At 39.8% G+C, this 21,690-nt stretch overlaps 1 protein-coding gene across 1 annotated transcript in view; it reads left to right on the forward strand.

Annotated features, from left to right (window-relative positions):
• Sol1 overlaps positions 1-21,690 on the forward strand; it is a 156,793-nt gene that overhangs the window by 125,842 nt on the left and 9,261 nt on the right. Inside the window, exons 5-7 of the mRNA XM_065217209.1 lie at positions 7,424-7,589; positions 7,652-7,769; positions 8,240-8,329. Of these exons, the coding sequence (XP_065073281.1) occupies positions 7,424-7,589; positions 7,652-7,769; positions 8,240-8,329 (374 nt within the window). The remainder of the gene's footprint in view (positions 1-7,423; positions 7,590-7,651; positions 7,770-8,239; positions 8,330-21,690) is intronic.

The raw sequence follows: 21,690 nt of genomic DNA on the forward strand, positions 1-21,690 counted from the left end.
CTTTAAACGGCTCAAGAAAGTTTCACAAGTCTTCAACTAGTGCCCACTTATGTGCTGTGAATATGAGATCGTGCTTATTAAGACGGTTCAATAAAGCATTCAAGCCAGCTCTATTCAGTTCGAGACTTATCATCATCTTAAGTAATTAATGCCAACGTGTTACGCTGACTATTTTAAATGTTGGGGCTTATTTAGATTCACCGTCAAATTGAACATTGATATTCGTTTCACACCAACTTGCAAGTTGACCATCTAGCTTCTCCTCTATAATAAATAACGGGTGTTGCTCATCCATATCAAGCCAATCTCCAGATTCTTCGATATCGGTTAATATTTGTCTGATTATTTTTTTTCCATTTCGAGGTTTTTTTCCTCTCGAAGTATCAATCGACAGAAAATTCAAAGGCATTTTATTTAAATTCAAATTTGACATCGTGAATGTTGTCGTGAATGGGAAACAAAACGTCAAAAATATAATGCATAACTGAGACGAGACCGATGGGCAGGATCTATAGGTGAGGCAGTAGGAAACTTTAGTCGACTGTTTCATTCATCCAGGGTTCTCGTCGGATCGATAGAAAGAAAGAGTCGGCTATTTTCCTTCTGGCTCACCTATAGATCTCGCCATTCTTGCTCATCGAGACGAAACCAGTGAACTGAGATATGTGACGTTTGATCAGCGCACCAAAACACTATCTCGAACAAGTACGAGCAGGAGGACAAAATAATGATTTATCCAAGGGGTAGGTCACTCCACACACCAATCTTGAGTCATCTTTTTTTAGTGTGCCACAAGTGTGCCGCAGGTGTGCCGATTGTGACGGTCATAGAGCAAGCTGCGATTTTTTGTAAAATACTTATCCCGGCAACCCGTTATTTCTGGCACCTGAAATGTTTTGGTTTGAAATGGCAAGGATAAATCGGTATAGCGGCATTTCGGATTTAAATCTATTAGTGAACCAAGAAGTGAACTGCTGGTCTGAGTTCCTCAGGTGTATCTCATTAGAGGATGTTCCTGAATATACAAACAAACAGCATGTAATGTTTTGAACAACTTGAGTCACCAGCAGTTCTTTCATTTTATTTACAACAATCAAATGCTAACGAGATTGTGCCAAAGGTGTGCCGATGGATGTGCTCAAGTTGTGCCGAATCTAATTATGGCACACTGTGCTGAGTGACTTACCCCTTGGATTCATCCCTGTGTGCTAGATAGAGGAAGTGCGAACAAACGTCAAAAAACTAAATGACGCTAAATCGCTGCCTCATACAGGCTTGTTAGAGGTTACTCAAACATGAGTCAGACGTATTCATTTTCATAACCTCTTTTTAAACGTCAAAGCATGAGTGGTTGGGATTTTTGGATATGAGTAAGTTTGACGCAACAATATTTAAATAAATAAATAAAGGTGGATCTCAATTTTGAGTTTTCAGCCCAGTTGTTGATTTAAAAAAGAAACAAAATGGAATTGTGAGCATGCCTGAAAAATCTTATTGCAGCTAAACCGCTACTTTTCAAAATTATGCAACCATGAGATATTATAATAATATTTTTTTAATGTAAGATGCAAGAAGAGGAGGTAAAGTTTGTGCAGGACACATAAAACCAGTCAATTTTACATTCAGAGGGTTACAATTAGCTATTTTAGCTGTATTGAAATATTTCAATGAGTGAGTACTCTTCGTTATAACTAATAGCTAATTGTGACACTCTGGAAGTGAAATTGACAGGTTTCTTGTGTCATACACAAACTTTACCTCCTCTTCTTGTATCTTACATATAAAAATTATTATTAGAATAAATCATATCTTCAAAATTCGTAAAAGTGGCATTTGAGCTGTGATGAAATTTTTCAGTCCTAAAAAATACGAAGTTTGCCGTCGTAGAAGAAAATTCGAAAATCATTCGAAAATGGTGCAAATGGCAGTTGGCGTGTTAATTGTGTGAATTGTAATTGTTTTGCAATCTGTTTTATTTAAAATAAAATGCTTGGTTCAAATGCTTTTTAGTTTTAAGTTTATTAATCCTAAAGAAGAAAAAAAAGAATAGAAACGAAATATGTGCTTATTTTCGCCGTTTTACTCAAAGTTTAGTTCTGACTATGTTATTAAATTTTGAGTAGATTCGATTTCAATGAAATTCAGTGGTTTTTCACTCAATTTTTAGTAGCCATGAACGAGCGTTCTAATTTCAACGCGTTCAAGATGCATTTTACCGAAAAGGTATTGCGGATTTTTCATCGGCGTGACATAAATTTATTCGGCGGCGTGAACGATTTTGCTGCGGCGGCGCGCCGGCTCAATTTCATCGGCGGCGGCGGCGTATAAAAATCGTCGGCGGCGGCGGCGTGGCGCGGCGGCGCACAGGTCTAATATTGAGGGGTATTTGACAGAATTTCGAAATTATTATGTTACCGGAAGCCGCCATATTGGATTTCAAAATGGCGTCAGATATTGATTTCCGGTCCCTACACGTCACCCTGATTCCAAAAATACCCATATTGTGGGGTATATGACAGAATTTCCATGTTTTTATGCTACCGGAAGCCGCCATCTTGGATTTCAAAATGGCGTCAGACATTGATTTCCGGTCCCTACACGTCACTCCGATTCCAAAAATACCCATATTGTGAGGTATTTGACTGAATTTCCAAGTTATTATGATACCGGAAGCCGCCATCTTGGATTTCAAAATGGCGTCAGACATTGATTTCCGGTCCCTACACATCACTCCGATTCCAGAAATACCCATATTGTGAGGTATTTGACTGAATTTCCAAGTTATTATGATACCGGAAGCCGCCATCTTGGATTTCAAAATGGCGTCAGACATTGATTTCCGGTCCCTACACATCACTCCGATTCCAAAAATACCCATATTGTGAGGTATTTGACTGAATTTCCAAGTTATTATGATACCGGAAGCCGCCATCTTGGATTTCAAAATGGCGTCAGACATTGATTTCCGGTCCCTACACATCACTCCGATTCCAGAAATACCCATATTGAGGGGTATTTGACAGAAATTCGAAGTTATTATGTTACCGAAAGCCGCCATCTTGGATTTCAAAATGGCGACAGACATCGATTTCCGGTCCCTACACGTCACTCCGATTCCAACAATACCCATATTGTGGGGTATTTCACAGTATATCCCAGTTTCCCAAAATCACAAAAAAAACTCGTTATTTGGAATTTACTTCGTAAAAAGAAAACTCGTTATTTGGGATTTACTTCGTAAAAAAAAACCTCGTTATTTGGGATTTACTTCGTAAAAAGAGGGACGTAAATTGAATACTGCGTAAAAAAAGACTTCGTAAACGGAGGTTTCAGTGTATTTTAAACAATCCTTGTTCACAATTGAATTCAATGAATAAAAATTAATATTAACTAAAACATTCCTTTTTTAACAAGGTAAAAAAAAACTAAATATTTGTCATGGCTACCTAGATAACCGTAGAAATGGCTAATGCGATATCCATAAGATTCAAATCACAAAGGATACATTTTTAAATGTAATGTTTTGAAAAAAATGTTCTAGACCCCCCGATAGAACATTTCGAGGTTAGTCTCATTTGAAAGGGGAGAACATAAGCTTTCGTTTGGTGAGTATTTTAGCGATACTGATTTTTTTTATTAATGTTTTCTACCAGAGACACCATCGCCATTATAATTAGCCATTTCAAACCAATTTCGTGGCATTTCACGAGATTATTGAAATTTTTGGTTGCGGTTGGTTGAGCTAGCAAAAGAGGCGGTCCCATTTGAGTCATCCACTGTGCACTGTGCGGCTTGCGAGAAATATTTCTTATAATATTTAGAAGCTTATTAAAGCATTTACATCGTCGGCGCATTAAAAATTATAACGGCGGCGCACCGACTCAAAACCATCGGCGGCGGTGGCGTATGAAAAGTGTCGGCGACGGCGGCGTGGCGCGGCAGCGCACAGGTCTAATCACAGATGCACAACACATACCAATATGGCCAGGCCCACTGTGCGGCATTTAAGGGATTGATGATTCAGAAACATGGGACCTGTTTTAATCGAATATTTTTTAAACACGATGGTTTAGAACTCAATAAATGGATGAAACGTGGGCATCTCGTACCGTACGTTTCGTTTTTAGTAATTTTTTGGTTGGTTGGTCGTTGAAAGCATCTAGTCTAGAAAGGTTATGTGATGCTCTATTTTCCTTTAACGGTTGAGCAGTGGCGTCCCGTAACCTCACTTTTTACATGTGCACCAACTTTCAAAACCAGATTTAATGCCATATTCATACTCGAATCGGTTGAAAAATACACTTAATCTTCTAGTTTACTCGATATCTATCCATTGCAAGCAATATTTTGATAATTGTTTATGTTTTGAGAGTTGGTGCACAGGTAGATTGAGGTTAAGGAAACGCCACTGCAGTTGAGACATGAGCACTAACTTTTGTCCTAGCCCTATATGGCTTATGGTTACAGGGGTTACAGCATCCTTACTCGCTTTCTGAAAAGAGAAGAGGGCAACACGGTAACCGCAAAATACCCAATAATGACCACAAAGTAAGCATTTTCGAGGGAGACTGGGACTACCCATTAAATGAGTAAACATATTACCCATTTATGAGTATTTGGTACTCAAAAATGAATACTTACTACTTATTTTAGTAGTTGTAATTACTCATAAATGGGTAAAATTTTACTCATTTAATGGGTAGTCCCAGTTTCCCTCGAAAATGCTTACTTTGTAGTCATTATTGGGTATTTTGCGGTTACCGTGAAGAAGGAATGGAAAAGGTATAGGGAAAAATTAGCTTTGTGGGCAATTTGAACTGGATTATCTCTGTGTGTGAGTTTATGTCTTTACTCCAGCTGACCAGTAGTCAGTAGTGGCAATATAGAGATAATCATATCTGCATTATCAATGGATTTTCATTCCCACCAGCAATTGTTCGCAAAATAATATAAAATTTGAAATGATCTCACCGATCTCTCAAAAATTACGTGGTCCAGATCGCAGTAGAAACCAGAAGAGCAGCAACGCCTCTATCGATGTATGTGACGCTGACCATCTTCGTCCTTTTTCTTTTTCAGCTCGGAAACATAAATGCACAGGAGCTACTACTGCTTTTCGAATCTTCAGCCTTCAGCTGCTCCGAAAAACCAGAGGTTACCAAAAAAAAGTACCGCTACACTTCGCAACCCGTAAATTTGACTCTTGAAATGTGCACTAGAAAATACTAATGTCACGGGGCGACCGAAAACAGCGTAAAACCCGAATCACAGATCTCAAGACCGGAATTTTGTTAAAAATGCTTAGTTTGGCTTTAATTTCTTAACCTCCCGCATTTTATATAAATGCCAGCCAAAAATCGAAAAAGAACGCGTCGAAAAACAAAAACGAAAAATTTGCCAACTGGAACATTTAATGTCCGTTTAGAAACAGGGCAAACTTCGATCTCCTGGAAAGCGAAAAAGATTAGAAGAATACTACACGCTATTTCAAAACTACCAAAATTTGGGTAGAATTCACCCAGATCTGCCAAAACTGACCCACCCAACAAACATTGAAAGTTGAATAAGAGCTTATTCAGGCAAAATTATGCTTCTTTAGCTAAAAAATAGCTTATTCAGCTTTTAATCAGCTCAAATTGTTTGCTGGGCAGATCTGCCAAAAGCGAATCAATCTTCTTTCATTTCTCGCATCTACTTGCATTGCGCATTATATTTTTGCCGGGAATTTTCAGAATCGTCATCTATCTTCTTTCTATCTACTTAGCGTGCACGCAGCTAACCACAGCAAACCACAATCTTTCCTACATCGTAGAGAGTCGCCCCCTTCGAGCATTCCCTATGTAATCTCCCCGGCGGTAGAAAATTTGATTTCCCTAAAAGATACGAATACAGATTCCCTTGGAATTATTATCATATATCTTTCGGAATCCACGTCAGAATCCTTGTGGAGTACTTTTGCGAATACCTTTGAAATTTCGAACAATTTTTGTTGGAACTATTCTCAGAGTTTCTTTGATTATAATTTACTTTAAAATTTCCCTGGACTTGTGTGAGAATTTATTTTCGAAATTACCATGTAATTCTACTCATAACTCCCTTCGCATTCGTTGTTCTTAAGTTCTCCTCGCAAAGACAAAGGAATTATTTTCAGAACTACCGTAAAATTCTCCTCGTAGGCCCTTAATAATACTTTCGACATTTCCCAAGGAATACCCTTTGAGTTATAAAGCATAATAAATTAATCCCCAGGATGTCAGTGTTTTTTTCAAACTCCTTCCCCCAGACAAAAATCCTGACTGCGTAACTGAATCAATCCAAAGCATTTCTCTAAGCCAAAAAATAGCATAGACTCAAAGCTTGTTCTATGAGCCCATTTTTATGAAACCCTCAGCTGGTAAGAATTTGACCAAAACCGAACAAGGCCATACCAACCGATCAATTTAAGATGAGCCTCCACCGAGATAGCTATTCAGATTTATTGTCCATCCTACCTCGAGCACCGAACCTGGATTGAATATATTAAAAAGAAAGAAAAGGATCCTCCGGACCCATTCTCCGACCATACATTTGAATCACAATTGAATAAACACCTTTCGTTTGAAACCGAGATAAGCAAAAGACCAACGACGAACTAAAATCCGTTCCGAAATCCCCAAACTGCTGAAAAATTCACGCCAAACTATTTCCACTCACACACGCCACACACCCGGAATCCATTAATTCTACGAGGATACGTGTCCCGAAACAAATCCAACTTCTTCAACTTTCTCCCACGTCTCATCGGTCCAAATCCGAACCCATGCTCTGTCTGCCATTGGAAAAGGAGTAAAATTTTCATAATCCTGTTGCTTGTTTCGTCCTCCCTTCCCGACCGGGAATCTCAATCGAAATGGATGGTAGTCCTCCAAGTGACTGTACCCTTAGTATATATCAGAAGTGGTAAATATTTGCATTTTGTCGCCCTCCCCCCTTTGAAGCTCTAGGATGATCACTTTCCCATCTAGTTGGTATCGAGCGTGTGAAAGTGAGCCGCTCCCCTACCCACATAGTAGGCAGCCCGATGAATAGACGGCACTCGCTTGCTAGGATGCATTCGAATGTGCTCGCTCACTTGCACGTTTGGTCGTAAAATAATCCGCAAAGTATAACGGCAGACGTGTCAAATGGAAGTGAAAATGAGTATTCGGATTTCCCAGCTGGGACCGCAGAATGATAGCACTTTTAGAGTTGTACCTAGCCGTAGAATTAGATGGGATCCACGATGGAGAAATGGGATCATCACGCGAAAGAGAAATTATAATGGCTCTTCTTGGCTGAGCAGAACGGACTGTGCATTGGGACACCCTTGCTGCAATAACTCCGAATGGGGGAGGGGAAAATTGCAATAATCTTATAGCTGGGGCTTTGCTTCGGATCTTTACAGGTATTTTTCAACATAGGCGGACGAGACGAGGTGGTTGAAACGCTTTGTGGAGATATCCTGCCGAAGCCAATCCTGTCCAATGGAGCACGATTGCTGTTGGAGTTCCGTAGCAGCTTCAATAATACCGAAAACAAAGGATTCACAGCGGACTACCACTTCCTGACAAGTACCTTGTTCATGGTTTGAAATTTGCTACCCTCAATGATTGATCAATTATTTCTTCAACAGATTTCGGTGTTTCAGCCGGCTATCAACCGAATCAAATGGAGTGTTCTTTTCACTATTTCAAAAATGCCACCAGCCAGGGTTGGATCCAGTCGCCAAATTTTCCCGGTGCCTATCCAAGGTCAGCCATCTCTGCTTATCTCACCTTGAATCCAAGTGTGCTGTGGTTTGTTGTATAACTGACACCTCGCTACTCAAACAGCTAAACCAATTATCATGCATCGAAGCAACCGTCTTGCGTTCATTGTCTCCACTGCCTAACTCGATTGGCTCGCCGTCGACGTCGGTGAGAGAGAAAGGAAAAAAAATATTTTTAACCACACCGCCACAAGAAAAACTTCAACGACCATCAAATGTCACTTTCATCCATTTCGATCATCGTCATCGTCATGGCCATCATCATCATCATCAACCATTATCCCCACGAGAGTACGCGAGTGTCATGTTCACTACTACACTTTCCCGACCAGACACACAAGAAAGAAAAAAAAACCCGAACTGAACTTCTTTCTTCCCGTTCTTTCTTTTTCCGCTTTCGTTTCCTCTTTTTCAACGCCCACCCACGCGCGCACACCGGACCGGAAACGCTAGGAACATTCGCTGCAATTACTACTTCCACGGCGATCCGCTCGATTATGTCCTGATCCGGTTCACCTACTTCGACATCGAGGGAGTTGCCCCGTAAGTAAAATACGCCGGTTGTTTTGAGTTTTCCCTCCCCCTTTTCCTACATTTATGTTGACGCATTTTCCACCTACAGCCCCAGATGGCTATGAATGGCAATGACGATAACGTGGCAACCAATTTCGGTGTAATTGAGATAATGGCCTACTGAGAGCCGGAATTATGCGGTGGGGAGGTGGAATATGTACTCCAGAGTGCGGTGGCAAGCAAAGCACTTGTATTTAAGTACTGGAACTAAGTGGGCTCTGCGTAGTGCAACAGAGTGGATGGAAAATGTGTATGCTTTTAAGTTAAAATTTGTGTAAATGAGATGATCAACTTCAGGGAACCAAATACTAGGAAAGATTCTAAAGAATTGGAAATGTGTCACATGGAAAAGGTCACCAGTTCCAGTTTCCTCTATCGTGAACTTTTCCAACGCTGCTCATCAAAATTTTCTCATACATTTTATTTGTCAAGGCTCATTTGCATTAGCTTCACGGAGCCGAATTTCAATTTTTGTTGCTTTTTGGGGTGGTTTGGGAAGATGAAGCGGTTGTTTTCAAAATTTCTGCTAATGAGCACTTAGAGCGAGCTTCCAAAGACCGCTTAAGAGCATTTCTAGCTCAAATCGTTAAAAAAATGTCAATTTTGTCTCGACCCCTTCTGATTTGAATGAAACATTGCTCACGTGTTCGCTGCTACTAATGGTTGCATTTTTCATTTAAATATGATTTTTTCCTCCAGAGTAACTTTTGAAAAGGGCGTATAAAAAAAATTGAATTTTTTTTTTCAAAAAATCATAACTTGAAAACTATTGATCTGATCAAAACGGCATATGACAAGAAGTTTTAGGTAATTAAATTATCTTTGCGGAAAAAATACACTGAAAGAAAAAACTTTGTGAATTAGTATTTAAAAAACGTAAAACGATGATTATCTCAAAACACCCCCCCTTCGATCTTTATAATTTTTTTTTTTCAAGAAAATTGATGGAATACCCTTAAATTTCGTGAAAAGTGTATGCTGGTAACTTCCTTAAAAAGAAATCTATAATCTTTTAAATTTTTGTTGATTTTTACAAGTTGATGAAAATGCATATTTTTTTGAAAAATAACAATTTATTTGGATTCTACGCATAATTTTCAATAACTTTGCATGTGGAAATTTTTTCCTAAGTTCAGCCGTTCTCAAGTTAATGCAAATTAAAAAAAATAATTACAACAATTTTCAACATTTTAGGCCATTTTCAAATGTTCGTCGCTATGTCCAGCAACGAGATTTTATTTCATGATTGTATATTAAAAAAACAAACAATTCATTCTCAGATATGGTAGCTGTCAGACTTACCCGTTTCTATCTAGAGGCAGCGGAAGAGAAGCACGTTGATGTGGTCAAATGAAAGATTTGTTGAGATAAAAAACAGTATATATTTATTTTTTTATTTTACAACTCATATTATTTGAATACATTGAATAATTTGGGTGTATCGTTTGAATTAGAGAATATTTTTACTGCAATTTGGTTTTTTTGAAACTGGAATATAGCAATGATATTTTCGAGTTCCAGGAATTGGTTTCACTTTCTTAAAAATTGGATCAAATTCCGTGTCAGCCTTTTTGTATTCTTCCGTAGAAACATAACAAAATGACATTTTTGTTTGAAGATCTTCTTTACGACTATTTGCCCAGTCGTACAGTTGTTTAGGGTTCGTTATAGGGTGCTCGTGTTGCTTAGCTAAACTTGCTCTGGTTGCCATTCTCTTAAGGGTACCGCCAATCGCATCACAATGACCTTTGCCGTGTGAAGTTGCAAAAAAATGCCATTCAATTTCTACATTATGCTTATCTTTAAATCCACAAATGCTTGCAAAATTTTTTATGTTTTTGTATTGTGATGCTGCTCCATCTGACATAAAAATACACTTTTGGACTGTTATTTGCAACTTTAAAAATTCTAATAATTTTGAGATAAGCAACTGAACTGCTACTGTGTCATGCTTTGAAATTGATTTAGGTAGAGGTTTACAACACTTGAAATTGTTATCCATCTTAAAAAACTACTTGCTTTTTAACTTGAAACGCTAAGAGAGATGAACTGAATGGAACAGGTGAAGAACGTCCCAATATATATATATATATATGTAGCAGAATAATTACAATGTTGACATTATACCTATCTTCATTAGGTACAATTGATTATAGCAAACTTTTTTAAGTGTGAGTGTAAGAAGCCTCCACGGGGTGCCTTTTTATGTAGTTGTGATATCGCGGGATGAGCTCTTAAGGCACAATATGGTATACGTCAGAGAAGTACCTAGAGAATTTATCTCAATTACAGGTTTAATAACATATTTGTTTACCTGTTTATGTTTTGAGCCTCTGTTATGACATACACAATTCTATCCAGGTAAACAACTAATAGAGGACAGAAAAAAGGCACATGCGTGGGTTTGTTGATTATTTGGGTATATTTGAGAGTATTTACTTATAAACTTGTTTCTTTTCCGCTGCGTCTAAATAGAAACGGGTAAATCTGACAGCTACCATATTTGAGAATGAATTGTTTGGTTTTTAATATATATTCATGGAAAAACATCTCGTTGCTGGACATCACGACTAACATTTGAAAATGGCCCAAAATGTAGAAAATTATTATAATTATTTTTTTTAAATTGCACTAACTTGAGAACGGCTGGACTTAGGATAAAAGTTTTTATATGCAATGTTTTTGAAAACTATGCGCAGAATTCAAATAAATTACTATTTTACTAAAAAATATGCAATTTCACCAATTTATAAAAACCAACAAAAATTTCAAAAATTATAATTTTTTTTTTAAGAAAGTTACCAGCATACACTCTTCACCAAATATTAGGGCATATTTTCTGTTTTCTTGAAAAAAAAAATTTATGAAGATCGAAAGGGGGGTGTTTTGAGATAATCATCGTTTTACGTTTTTTAAATACTAATTTACGAAGTTTTTCTTTCAGTGTATTTTTTTTCCGCAAAGATAATTTAACTACCTAAAACTTCTTGTCATATGCCATTTTGATCAGATCAATAGTTTTCAAGTTATGATGTTTTGAAAAAAAAATAATCCATTTTTTTATACGCCCTTTTCAAAAGTTACTCTGGAGGAAAAAATCATATTTAAATGAAAAATGCAACTATTAGTAGCAGCGAACACGTGAGAAATGTTTCATTCAAATCGGAAACACTCATGACCAACCGGTTTGCGTTTTGGGCTGGAAATGCTCTTAAGTTTTTCTCCCTGCTGTTTGTACTTCAGGCAATCATGCGGAGTATCCTTGCAGTAAACACATTTGGGGGGGTAGTACGACAAGGACCTTCCGTATGAATCTCCCTACATTGATCGCAGCGCGGTTTGTTGGAGCAAAAGCGACACTGACTGCAGTTGGATGCAGTTCAGTATCTGGGGAGGCAACGATTTTTGAAAATGCCGAAGGATTAGGAAATCTTCGCAAGTTAGACTCGATTCGGTGACCACTCCTTCAATTTATACATCACAACTGGGGACGTAGACTCGATACTATATCGAAAAACGCTCGCATGCAACAATCTGGTTGGCCTGCTTTCGGTCATCAATGGTAACGTGCAGTTTGTTTGGCGTCACCTTAAACAGATCGGTAACGGCCGAAAAATGTGTTTTGAATATTCATTTTTTTTTTGGGCCGGAAAAATACAACACAGTCATCAGTCGAGTCATAAGGGTAAGCCTTGTGGCGGGGGGTCGCAGATGTTTTTGGAAGAACAGTTGGAAGAGGTGGCGATTATGGAAAAGGGGGCTGTGGTGCAAAATTTATAGAGAAACAGGATTTGTATCGTACGGGTGGTAATTTATTACTGACTAAATTGCTTATGTTACATGTCCAGTTTTATAGCTGCTGGTTGCTATGTATTTGTTATTTACTTATGCTTAGCAACCAGTTCCTTATACTTATGTACAGTGTTGAAATCAACTGCTTGCTTAGATCTCAACACCCCTCTCAGTTATTTCTTCTAAACCTATCTTATTCCTCAGAGCGGCAAATATCGGTGTGAATAGAGACTTCGTTAGAAAATCAGCCTTTTGCTTCTGGGTGGGAATGTAAATTAATTTTACTTTACCATTAGCAGCTGCATCACGAACGAAGTGGAACCATAGAGGTAAATCTAAGACAAGAATGTCCCGAAGAAACGAGCTCAACTTTTTGGCTCAGCTCTGGTACTACCTTCGGTCCCAAGCTGATCGATTCACCCCTCGAAACATAAGAAAATGCACTAACCCCTCATTTTATCTGTCAAACTTTCATAGCGAATCAAAACAAACATAGTGTAGTACTGGAATTTATACTAGAATGGGGTACGTTAATCGATTTGCTTGGGACCAATAGACTGGTCAAGTAGTGAGCCAATTTAAAACCGTTAGTTTCGAATTGATTGTTGGTGGAACTTTACATCCATGTGTTTGACTCGCTTGGTTTCCTCTCGTTGAGCCATTGTAATCGCTCCTTTGTTGTCATCATAAAGCGGTACTGGAAACAGCGGCGTTTGCACTTGAAAATCAGTCATCAATCCGGTCAACCATATTGTCTCACTTACGCAAGAACTCATGGCAACATACTCGGCTTCTGTAGAAAACATTGCAACTGTAGTCTGCTTCTTCGAGGACCAGGTGACAATGTTTCCATGAATCTTCAGCAAAAACCCGGAAACCCATTTGCGGTCGGTTTCGTCACTAGCAAAATAGGCGTCCACTTAGGTTGGTGGTTCCTTTGGCTTCTTTCTGTAGACTAATCCCATCTCTTTCGGTATCTGCAGCTTGCTTCCAATGCTCTTCACCAGCAGCATCCTGAAATCTTGCCAAGTATCCAATAATGAAGCACAAGTCCAGTTGGGTGCCCATCATGAGGTACATGAGGCTTCCGATGAGTTCACGGTAGGGAAACTCACATCTTCTAGTTGCTCACCGCAACTTCAGCTTCAGTTCAGCTGGCGTTTTAGCAGGATTGCATTCCAAAACGAGCAATAACCCTCTCGATCTGACCCTTCTGGGATAGCTTCGTCAATCCACACGATCCAAATCCCTGTCTATTTTGATTCCAAGGAAATTGCGGATCTTCTTCATGTCCGTCATCCCGAAAGTCTTCATCAGGTTGTGTTTTACATTCTTGATGGCCGCCTCCGTTTTAGCAGCAATGAGAAGATCGTCTACGTATACAACGAAGTAGAAAGTGTCATCTCCTTGGGCGTGGACATACGAACAGTAGTCATGCTGTGACCGCATGAATCCCAAGGTAGCTAGGTAATCGTTGAAATGACTGTTCCAGCACCTTGGTGACTCCTTCAGACCATAAAGTGACCGTTGCAGCAAGCACACCTCGTCAGGGCGTAGCCTTACCCCATCTGGACATTGTATGTACACCTTCTCGTCGAGCTTTCCATTTAGAAAAGCGGTCTTGACATCTAGCTGGTGAATCTCCATTTCCAATAGGGTTCTGACGGTAGTCAACCGTGCCACCGGTGCGAAGGTGTTTGTGTCTTCGTTGTGCGTAGCCCTTAGCTACCAACCTTTCCTTGTAGCGCAATGTATGTCCGTCAGCATTCGTTTTTAAGTTGAATACCCACTTCACTCACACCCATTTCACCACGATACAGATTTCATTCTTCTGCAGTGCCCACAGATCGTCTTGAATTGCTTGCCTCCACTCACGCTCGTTAGGATGACCGTTGACTTCGGTGTAGCATTCCGGAACCTGTTGGGAATTCACACCAGCAGAAAGTGCTCTGTATGGAATAAAATCAGAAAACCAACCTGGTCTTTTGCACTCTCGACCACTTGACATCGGAACTAATTGTGGTGGGAGTGCCGATGCGCTTTCCTCGTCAGCAGCAGAATAGTCACCAGAATCACAAGCATCATCGTTGTTGTCTTCGTCCTCTTGAAGATCTGCTTGTTGTTCCACTTTTCCCTCATCTTGCCCGGGAGCTGGTGATACTCCGGAATAATTAATTGACGATCGTCGTTTTGACTCGGCGACTTGAACGGGAATGTTTTATTGCACCTAACATCGCGCGCCATCGCGTTGTGTACTTAGTCTCGTGCCATTGAATGATTGTCTTATCATCTTGCTTTCAGCACATGTATTGCAAAATTCAGCATCACCAGGGATACCGTCCAGTATCCACCATGATGGAATTCTTAAGTTTCAGAGCATTTTTGAAACTGAGGTGTCCGTACCGCTTGTGCCAAAGTTGAAGCTCCGAATACTCACTCGCTGCTAACGCCGATCCACGGAGTGCGCTTTCCATCCGCAAATAAAACAGATTGCCATTGAACTTCGCAACGCCAATTTACACTTCATTTGAGCAGTTAAAATGACGTTTACGACCACTCCTACTTTGAAATAAAACATTATTTTGAGATGTTTTCTTCTAGAACCACGAGAAAAGTAGCCAACATTTGTAAGTTTCATAAAAAAAAAATTGAAATTAGTTGGTCCAGGTTTGTGAAATCGCTGGTAGAAAGTTACACCAAAAACAAACAAAGTTTCATTATCTTTCATAAGGATTGCAAGATCCGGCATGAATTCGATGTGTATGCCAGCCTTTAGCAGCCTTGCCAACGATAGCAGATTGAATTTCAACGAAAATCACGTGTCCGAATGACAACGTGTACTGGTTCTTTCCGACGTACAAATTACCCTTCATGGTACCTTCCTTGGTGGCTACCAGTACCTCACCATCCTTCGCACTATCGATCCCGAGTAGCACACTTTCAACACAATAAGTTACAGCAACTTGTTTATGACTGAAATAAGTCGTATATAAGTTTCTACAATTGATTTGTGACAAGCGTGATACTAGGGATGTACAATGGCTCTTCTAACTTACGGATGTCGTGAAAATAATCCTCACTGCTTACCATGTGACAGCTAGCGTCCGAGTCCAGAATCCAATAGATTTAATCCTGCGCCTGTGCCTCAATTGTTCCGGAAACTAAGGCCACCTCCTTGTCCATTGGTAGCTTCGCTACTTGAGCCCGATCGGATTTTTCGGGTCGTCCTTTCACCTTGGGACAAGCAAACTTCTAATGCCCAGGCTCTCCACAGTAGTAGCATTTTCTGGGGAATTTCGCTGGTTTTTCACGTTGATTCCTGTTCCTGGCCGCCAACACCACTCCGTCCATACCGTTCATAGCACTCGAACCGGATTGTCTTCCAGAACGCTTTTGTTCCTCCGCTAGCGTGGAACCGGCGTGCTTTGACGGTTTCAAGCTTGAGTTGTTGATCATCCAAATTTTCCATCGCCGTGGTAACCACGTCGTAATTAGGTGGCAACGAAATAAACAGTTGACGCACCATGTCGAGCTCCGTGAGCGTGGCATCCTTCAGCTGTCTTCCCAGCTCATCGAATCGACGAAAATGATCCGCCAGAGACGTCCCTTCCTCCATTCGTAGCATGGCCATTGATCGCCGGATGTACGTCTGGGCAGCAAAACCGTTTTTCGCGAAGGTATTTGCCAACGACGTCCACATTGCTTTGGCTGTCTCCTTGTCGCGGATGTATTCCAAATGACTGTCTGCAACGTATGACACCAGGAGTGCCTTGGTCTTCTCGTCCTTCTCGCGGAATGCCGTTAGTGCTGCAGCACCTTCCGGTGCATCCTTCGTAATCGTCTCCTTCACTCCTCGGGCTGAAAGCTGCATCTCCACACGAAACCGCCACGTGTCGTAGCCCTCACCGGCAAACTGCACAATTCCTGCTTTCTTTGCATTGGTCATCCTGGATCTAGAACTGAAACGGCTTCGAGAACTTGTACTTTACTCTTAGGAAGGGTGTGACTGGGCCCATAACCTATAGAGAAACACGATTTGTATCGTACGGGTGGTAATTTATTACTGACTAATAGCGAATTCGTTTATTATCGGGGTTGAAACCAGTTCCAACCCAGTGTGAAACCGAACTTTTTGTCAGTGCGAACCTCAACCTGAGCTAGGTTTTAAAAACAAACGAGCAAATTTACGTTTGTCAGAAAACAAGCAGACCCAATCTTGAAACCCGATCCAGGTTGGAACTGAATGATAAACGAATTCGCTATAAGGCTCTGAACCATTTGGTGGATTATTTTAACTCCTGGTTAAAATTTGACAGATGGAAAGTTATCGATTAACCCTGCTATCCGAGCGTGGTTACTTCTGACAGACAAGAAGTTAAATTTTGACAACTGTGGCTGAGTTCTTCTCGAAAACCGGTCGATCGACAGCACAGGCATTTTCGAACATAGAAAATAACTTTCGAAATGTCACTTTTAACCATGCTGTCCCCGTGCTGTCAATCGACCGGTCTTTTAGCCACGGTTGTCAAAATTTAACTTCTTGTCTGTCAGAAATAACCATACTCGCATAGCAGGGTTAATCGATAACTTTCCATCTGTCAAATTTTAACCAAAAGTTAAAAAAAATCGTCAAATCGACAGTGAGCATGCATAAGGGCAAATACGCGATGATCGATTCTCTTCATCGATTTTCTCTTTGCATTGCTACAGCTAAGCAAAACAATTTTCTAGAATTTGTTCAATGCAGAGTAGTAACAGGTTGTATTGGCTATCAAAAGCAAGAGCAAACGCACCGAGAAACGTTAAATCTAGCGAGTTATTAACAAAAGAGAAAATCGACGAAGAGAATTGATCATCGCGTATAGGCCCTTATGCATCCTCACTGTCGAAATGGTTCAGAGCCTAAGGCTGTGTTCCATTTGGAAAATTTTCACTTAAATTTGACACTTCGAAAATAAATTTAGATGTTCGAAAATCCCTCTGTTGATGATCGTCTGATTTTCGTGAAGGTGTTTGTCAAAATTTATTCGTCGTCTGTCAGAAATAAGTCTGGTACAATAGCAGGTTTATTTGAAAATTTTCCATCTGTCAAATTTAAGTGAAAATTCACCAAATGGAACACAGCCTAAATTGCTAATGCTACATGTCCAGTTTTATAGCTGCTGGTTGCTAAGTATTTGATATTTACTTATGCTTAGCAACCAGTTCCTTAAATATACTTATGTACAGTGTTGAAATCAACTGCTTGCTTAGATCTCAACAAAATCCCCATTTGGGTAGGCTCCAGTGTTTTTGTTGGTAAGCAAATCAAGCATATCTATTTCCTCAGAAAGAGATTTAATCGACTCATCATCTGAGATGCCAAGCGCAGGGGTAGAAACAGTTGACGTTTTCTACTACACGGTAAGAAAAAAGTACCCAACGGCCAGTTCACTTTTACCTACTTTTGACTAGTTTGTCTCCTTTTCTCCTACTAATGTTGTCAAAAACGAAGGAGCAAAACCACCCAACAGGGGTAGTAAAGTGTGGGAACCCAACGTTGAGTATAATCATATTTACCTACTGTTGGGTACAACTAACTTACTTTTGGTTAAAAAGCCAGTGGAAAATTCCATACGAACTGCACACAAGTAAATGAAAATTACTTTGACCCGCTTTACCTACTTTTGGGTTCCTGCACTATAGTGCCGAGATGAGTGAAAAGAACTTAATTTTGGGTACTTTTTTCTAACCGTGTACACTCGCTTCTTTGTCGTCCGCGACAGTCTGTTTGTATTCGTACACGCTTGCTCTACCGTTGTCTTTCTCACAGCACACAAACGGTAGAACAACATTCGAGCAATATGATTATTATCAAATTACTATGATACGACAATGTGTTATTTCGTTCTAATTCCTCAATTTTGTGCAAATTAAACTATTTCTGATCAGAAATTTTATTACTAGAACATCACTGCTTGCTATTTTCAGAATTCACACAAGTACAACATCAGCAGCTCTTTTTATGAGAAAAACTAAAATACATAAATACGTGACGGTCTTCGACGACAGTGTCGTATGACAGAGACTGTCATATGACATTTTAGTTTGGTACTGTACTTTGATAGCTTGTTTTGCAGGTGTCGGAAGCAAAGGCAGTCGACTACCACAGAAAATGCGTCGACTACGGTGACCGCTTACACCACTGGTCAAGCGACAATCCTCCGCCTTTGTTTTTGTCATCCATTTCGATGCCTTAAAGTATCACCGCAATGGAATGTATAGGAAACTTTCCTATTAATAATTCCGCTATTTTCCTTTCCACAAATTTCAAATCAATTAATTAAATGAAAGAAACAAAAAAAGAAGCATAGTTGAAGATGCTAATTTCAAATAACAGACTGTAGTGGTAATTTTTATACGATAGATGGAGTAGATGAAAGCATAGAGTTGATAGTTCCGTTAGAGTACGGCAGTGTGAAGATTGTATATAGATATTAGACAAGCGAGCTAGGACAACTTTTAAGGAAGGTACAAATCGGTTTTTTCATCTCTCTTTACCAAACTCCCCCTTTGGAGAGGGATGGTGAGGGGTGAAAAAAAAAAAGAAGACTATAAAATAAAATCCACTACACTCTAGGTAAATTACTCAACAAACGAAAAAATACAACAAATAAAAAACAAGGGAAACCATTTACATGTACATATACATAAATTAAATAATAAGCAAGATAAGTTAAGCAACGCTGGAAATGATCAGATCTTAAGAATCGGAAAACAAACCTACGTTCAGCCGTGGGCTGGCCTTATTTCTGGATATTCCGAAAGGTAGTTTCCTAATAAAAGTGGAATGGGATAGTGCTCTAGATAGAAGCCCCCTCAGTCACAGAGTTCAGAATATGATAGCAAGTGGAACTATAACTTCTATAAAAGGGAGCTGCTCTAAAGTCAGAGTTGTCATCTGGTTATCGCTATCATAATCCATGTGGTGTTGTCGCATAGAGCAGTTCCACGTCAAACGACTGGTCGATTAAACCCTGACCTTCTTTGATTTGCATGAAACTTTATGAGCAATCATTCATATTTTTGCTAAGATTCGTCCTTTGTCAATTTTCATATAGGGTAAATGTTGGCTTCGGCACCCATTGACTGTTTTCGGCAACCAAAATTTAAACGTTAATTTCACTATGTTTTCCCATCAATGCACTTCCCTGATTGTGTCCAAACGATTGTTTAGCCTTTCAGCTTCAATCTGATTATATTTGAACGATCGAGCAATCCAGTAATGCTACATTTTTCTTCAAATAAAGCATACGCACTACAAAATGGGGTTGATTTCGAGTTGCCGATAATAGAACAGCTGGTTAACACGCAGTTCTAATGGGAAGGTTGCCGAAGAAAAAGAGGCTGCCGACAATAGTCACACTCACCTGAGAAGTTTGGAGCGTTGTAAAAACGCTTTCAAAACGTTTTGAAAAATTCTGTCGATTGGAATGGATAGAGAAGCAAGCAGTAGATGAATGTAAACAAACAGACACATCATATATGTGCGTGACGCTGAGAAAATGCTAGTAGAAGTGCAGACGCTGCTTAGATTGACGAGAATACGTAAATTCCCCTATTAAAAAAAGAAAGCTCATGAAAAATGCAAACTGTTGTGAGTGTTCACGTTTCAGTGTCGAGTAATTTTTAGAATATCGTGTAGAGTACTCGTTATTATGTTGAAAAATCATGGCAAGTAATGTTCGTGTATGTGTACAGTTTTTCTCCGTCAGTAAATCTCCCTGGTAGACCAGAGTAGAGTAGCCTACAGTATTACGCAGCCATCCACCCACCGTAGTCTACAAAACCCACCACCAGATGGAGTAAAAGCAGCATTTAGGCGGCCATGAGAGGTGACGACAAAAAAGGCCATTACAAACGGCATAACGGACACGATGACTGGACCCAAAGAACGTATTTCTAGGCTACATACACCGATCAGGTCTATCATCAAATAACCATCAAGGTAAACGGTCGATAGTCTCTGGTGAAATATAAGAAACATTACTGTGACAGAATATAGTGGAAGATAGTAAGAGGAAAGTGGAAAAGGGTGAGAGGAAAAAACGGACAGCAGGAAAATTCCCGGAATCACCATTTTGGTTCAAAGGTCCTAATGTGAACCGTTTGTCTGTTAGGACCCCGCTGTAAATTTTAAACAGAACCGCTGAGATACACCTGGTAGACGTACCGGTAGGCTACGCCAGTCCCCAGCCAAGTAAGAACAATTCCGGCACGAACCGCCGAAGCCGAGTCCGTCAACACACTCGGTGGCCCAGCCAGCATAAAAAGTGGAATAGCGCGCGAAGGAGATTTCCAACGCCGCCGAAGGAGAGAAGGAAGAAGGTGGAACGTGGAGCCGAGTGAAGCAGTCGTCGAGGAAACGTGGTGGTGGATCTGCAAGGGGCCCCGAAGAAGAAGGGAAAGACAACAGAAACAGGTCAGATAGGAATTAAGAAAGTGGGAGAGTTACATACGTAGGGAGGAATAGACGTGTTAGTATAATCCAACAATAAAAAGTGGTTATTTTGAATATTGAAGTGCTGTAGGAGTTTTTGCTGTATCCAGTGCGATCATTCCTTGCCACGTGGAACCTAGTTCGGTAAGCGTGCCGACCCTGAGGCCATTGTAGTCAGGGATTCTCAGGATCGCTCCCAACTGAGGTAATAAGCACTTACACTGTTTAAATATTGAAAACCATGGACACATGAAAATGTACACAGAATTTAGTTTCCTCTTATTAAAACTAGGGAATGGTTAAACTGGACTTCCTTGAAGATCTCAGAACTTTGCTGAAGTTTTCGGAAGTTTCCTGAGTTTTATGATATTTTTTTTAAGATCCTGCAACTTCCTTGAAGTTAATTCAACTGCCCAGAGGTTATCTGATATTTCATGATGTTCTGGAAGCTACCCTGATATTCTCGTAGTTCACCTAAAGATCTTGGTGCTGATGATATGATGATAGTGGCTTACCGCCCATTGTAGCACGGAAACTAAGTCCGACAGCACTGGGCTCTCTTCTCTGTTTGCCTTGATCAAGTTTAATAACCTTTGATTGTCCTCTAAAATCGGATTGGGTAGATCGATAGGCAAAGTCGCCTATACGCATCTACGGAACAATAAAGAATTTCTTTCCAGCAACTTGATCAGCCAATTAATTATATGATTTGAGTAGTAGCTATACTGAAGATCCGAGAGATGTCGCCCCTTCAGTGGTAGGAAAATCATTTTTGCAGTATGGAGAATATCAGAAAATCCACGATTTGTGACTAAACATGCTTTCACAGAAGGAAACAAATAAACGAGTGTTTACCTTATCACCATAGTAATGTACTCGTGCAATTTTTGTGCATCTAAAACTGCTCATAAAGACGATAATGAATAAAAACTGAAAATTTTCATGCATTTCCAAATGGTTTCCTACCATTCCCATACGTTCGAAAGTGACTGGCTCTCTGGATGTGGATGATGTCAAAAACAACAAAACATTATTAATTGGTCAAAAAGACAAGCCCCCA

The sequence above is a fragment of the Ochlerotatus camptorhynchus genome, unplaced genomic scaffold (genome assembly GCF_037179485.1).
Source record: "Ochlerotatus camptorhynchus isolate MF236.1 unplaced genomic scaffold, CSIRO-AGI_Acam_v1.1 ptg000070l, whole genome shotgun sequence".
NCBI classification, from domain to species: domain Eukaryota; kingdom Metazoa; phylum Arthropoda; class Insecta; order Diptera; family Culicidae; genus Ochlerotatus; species Ochlerotatus camptorhynchus.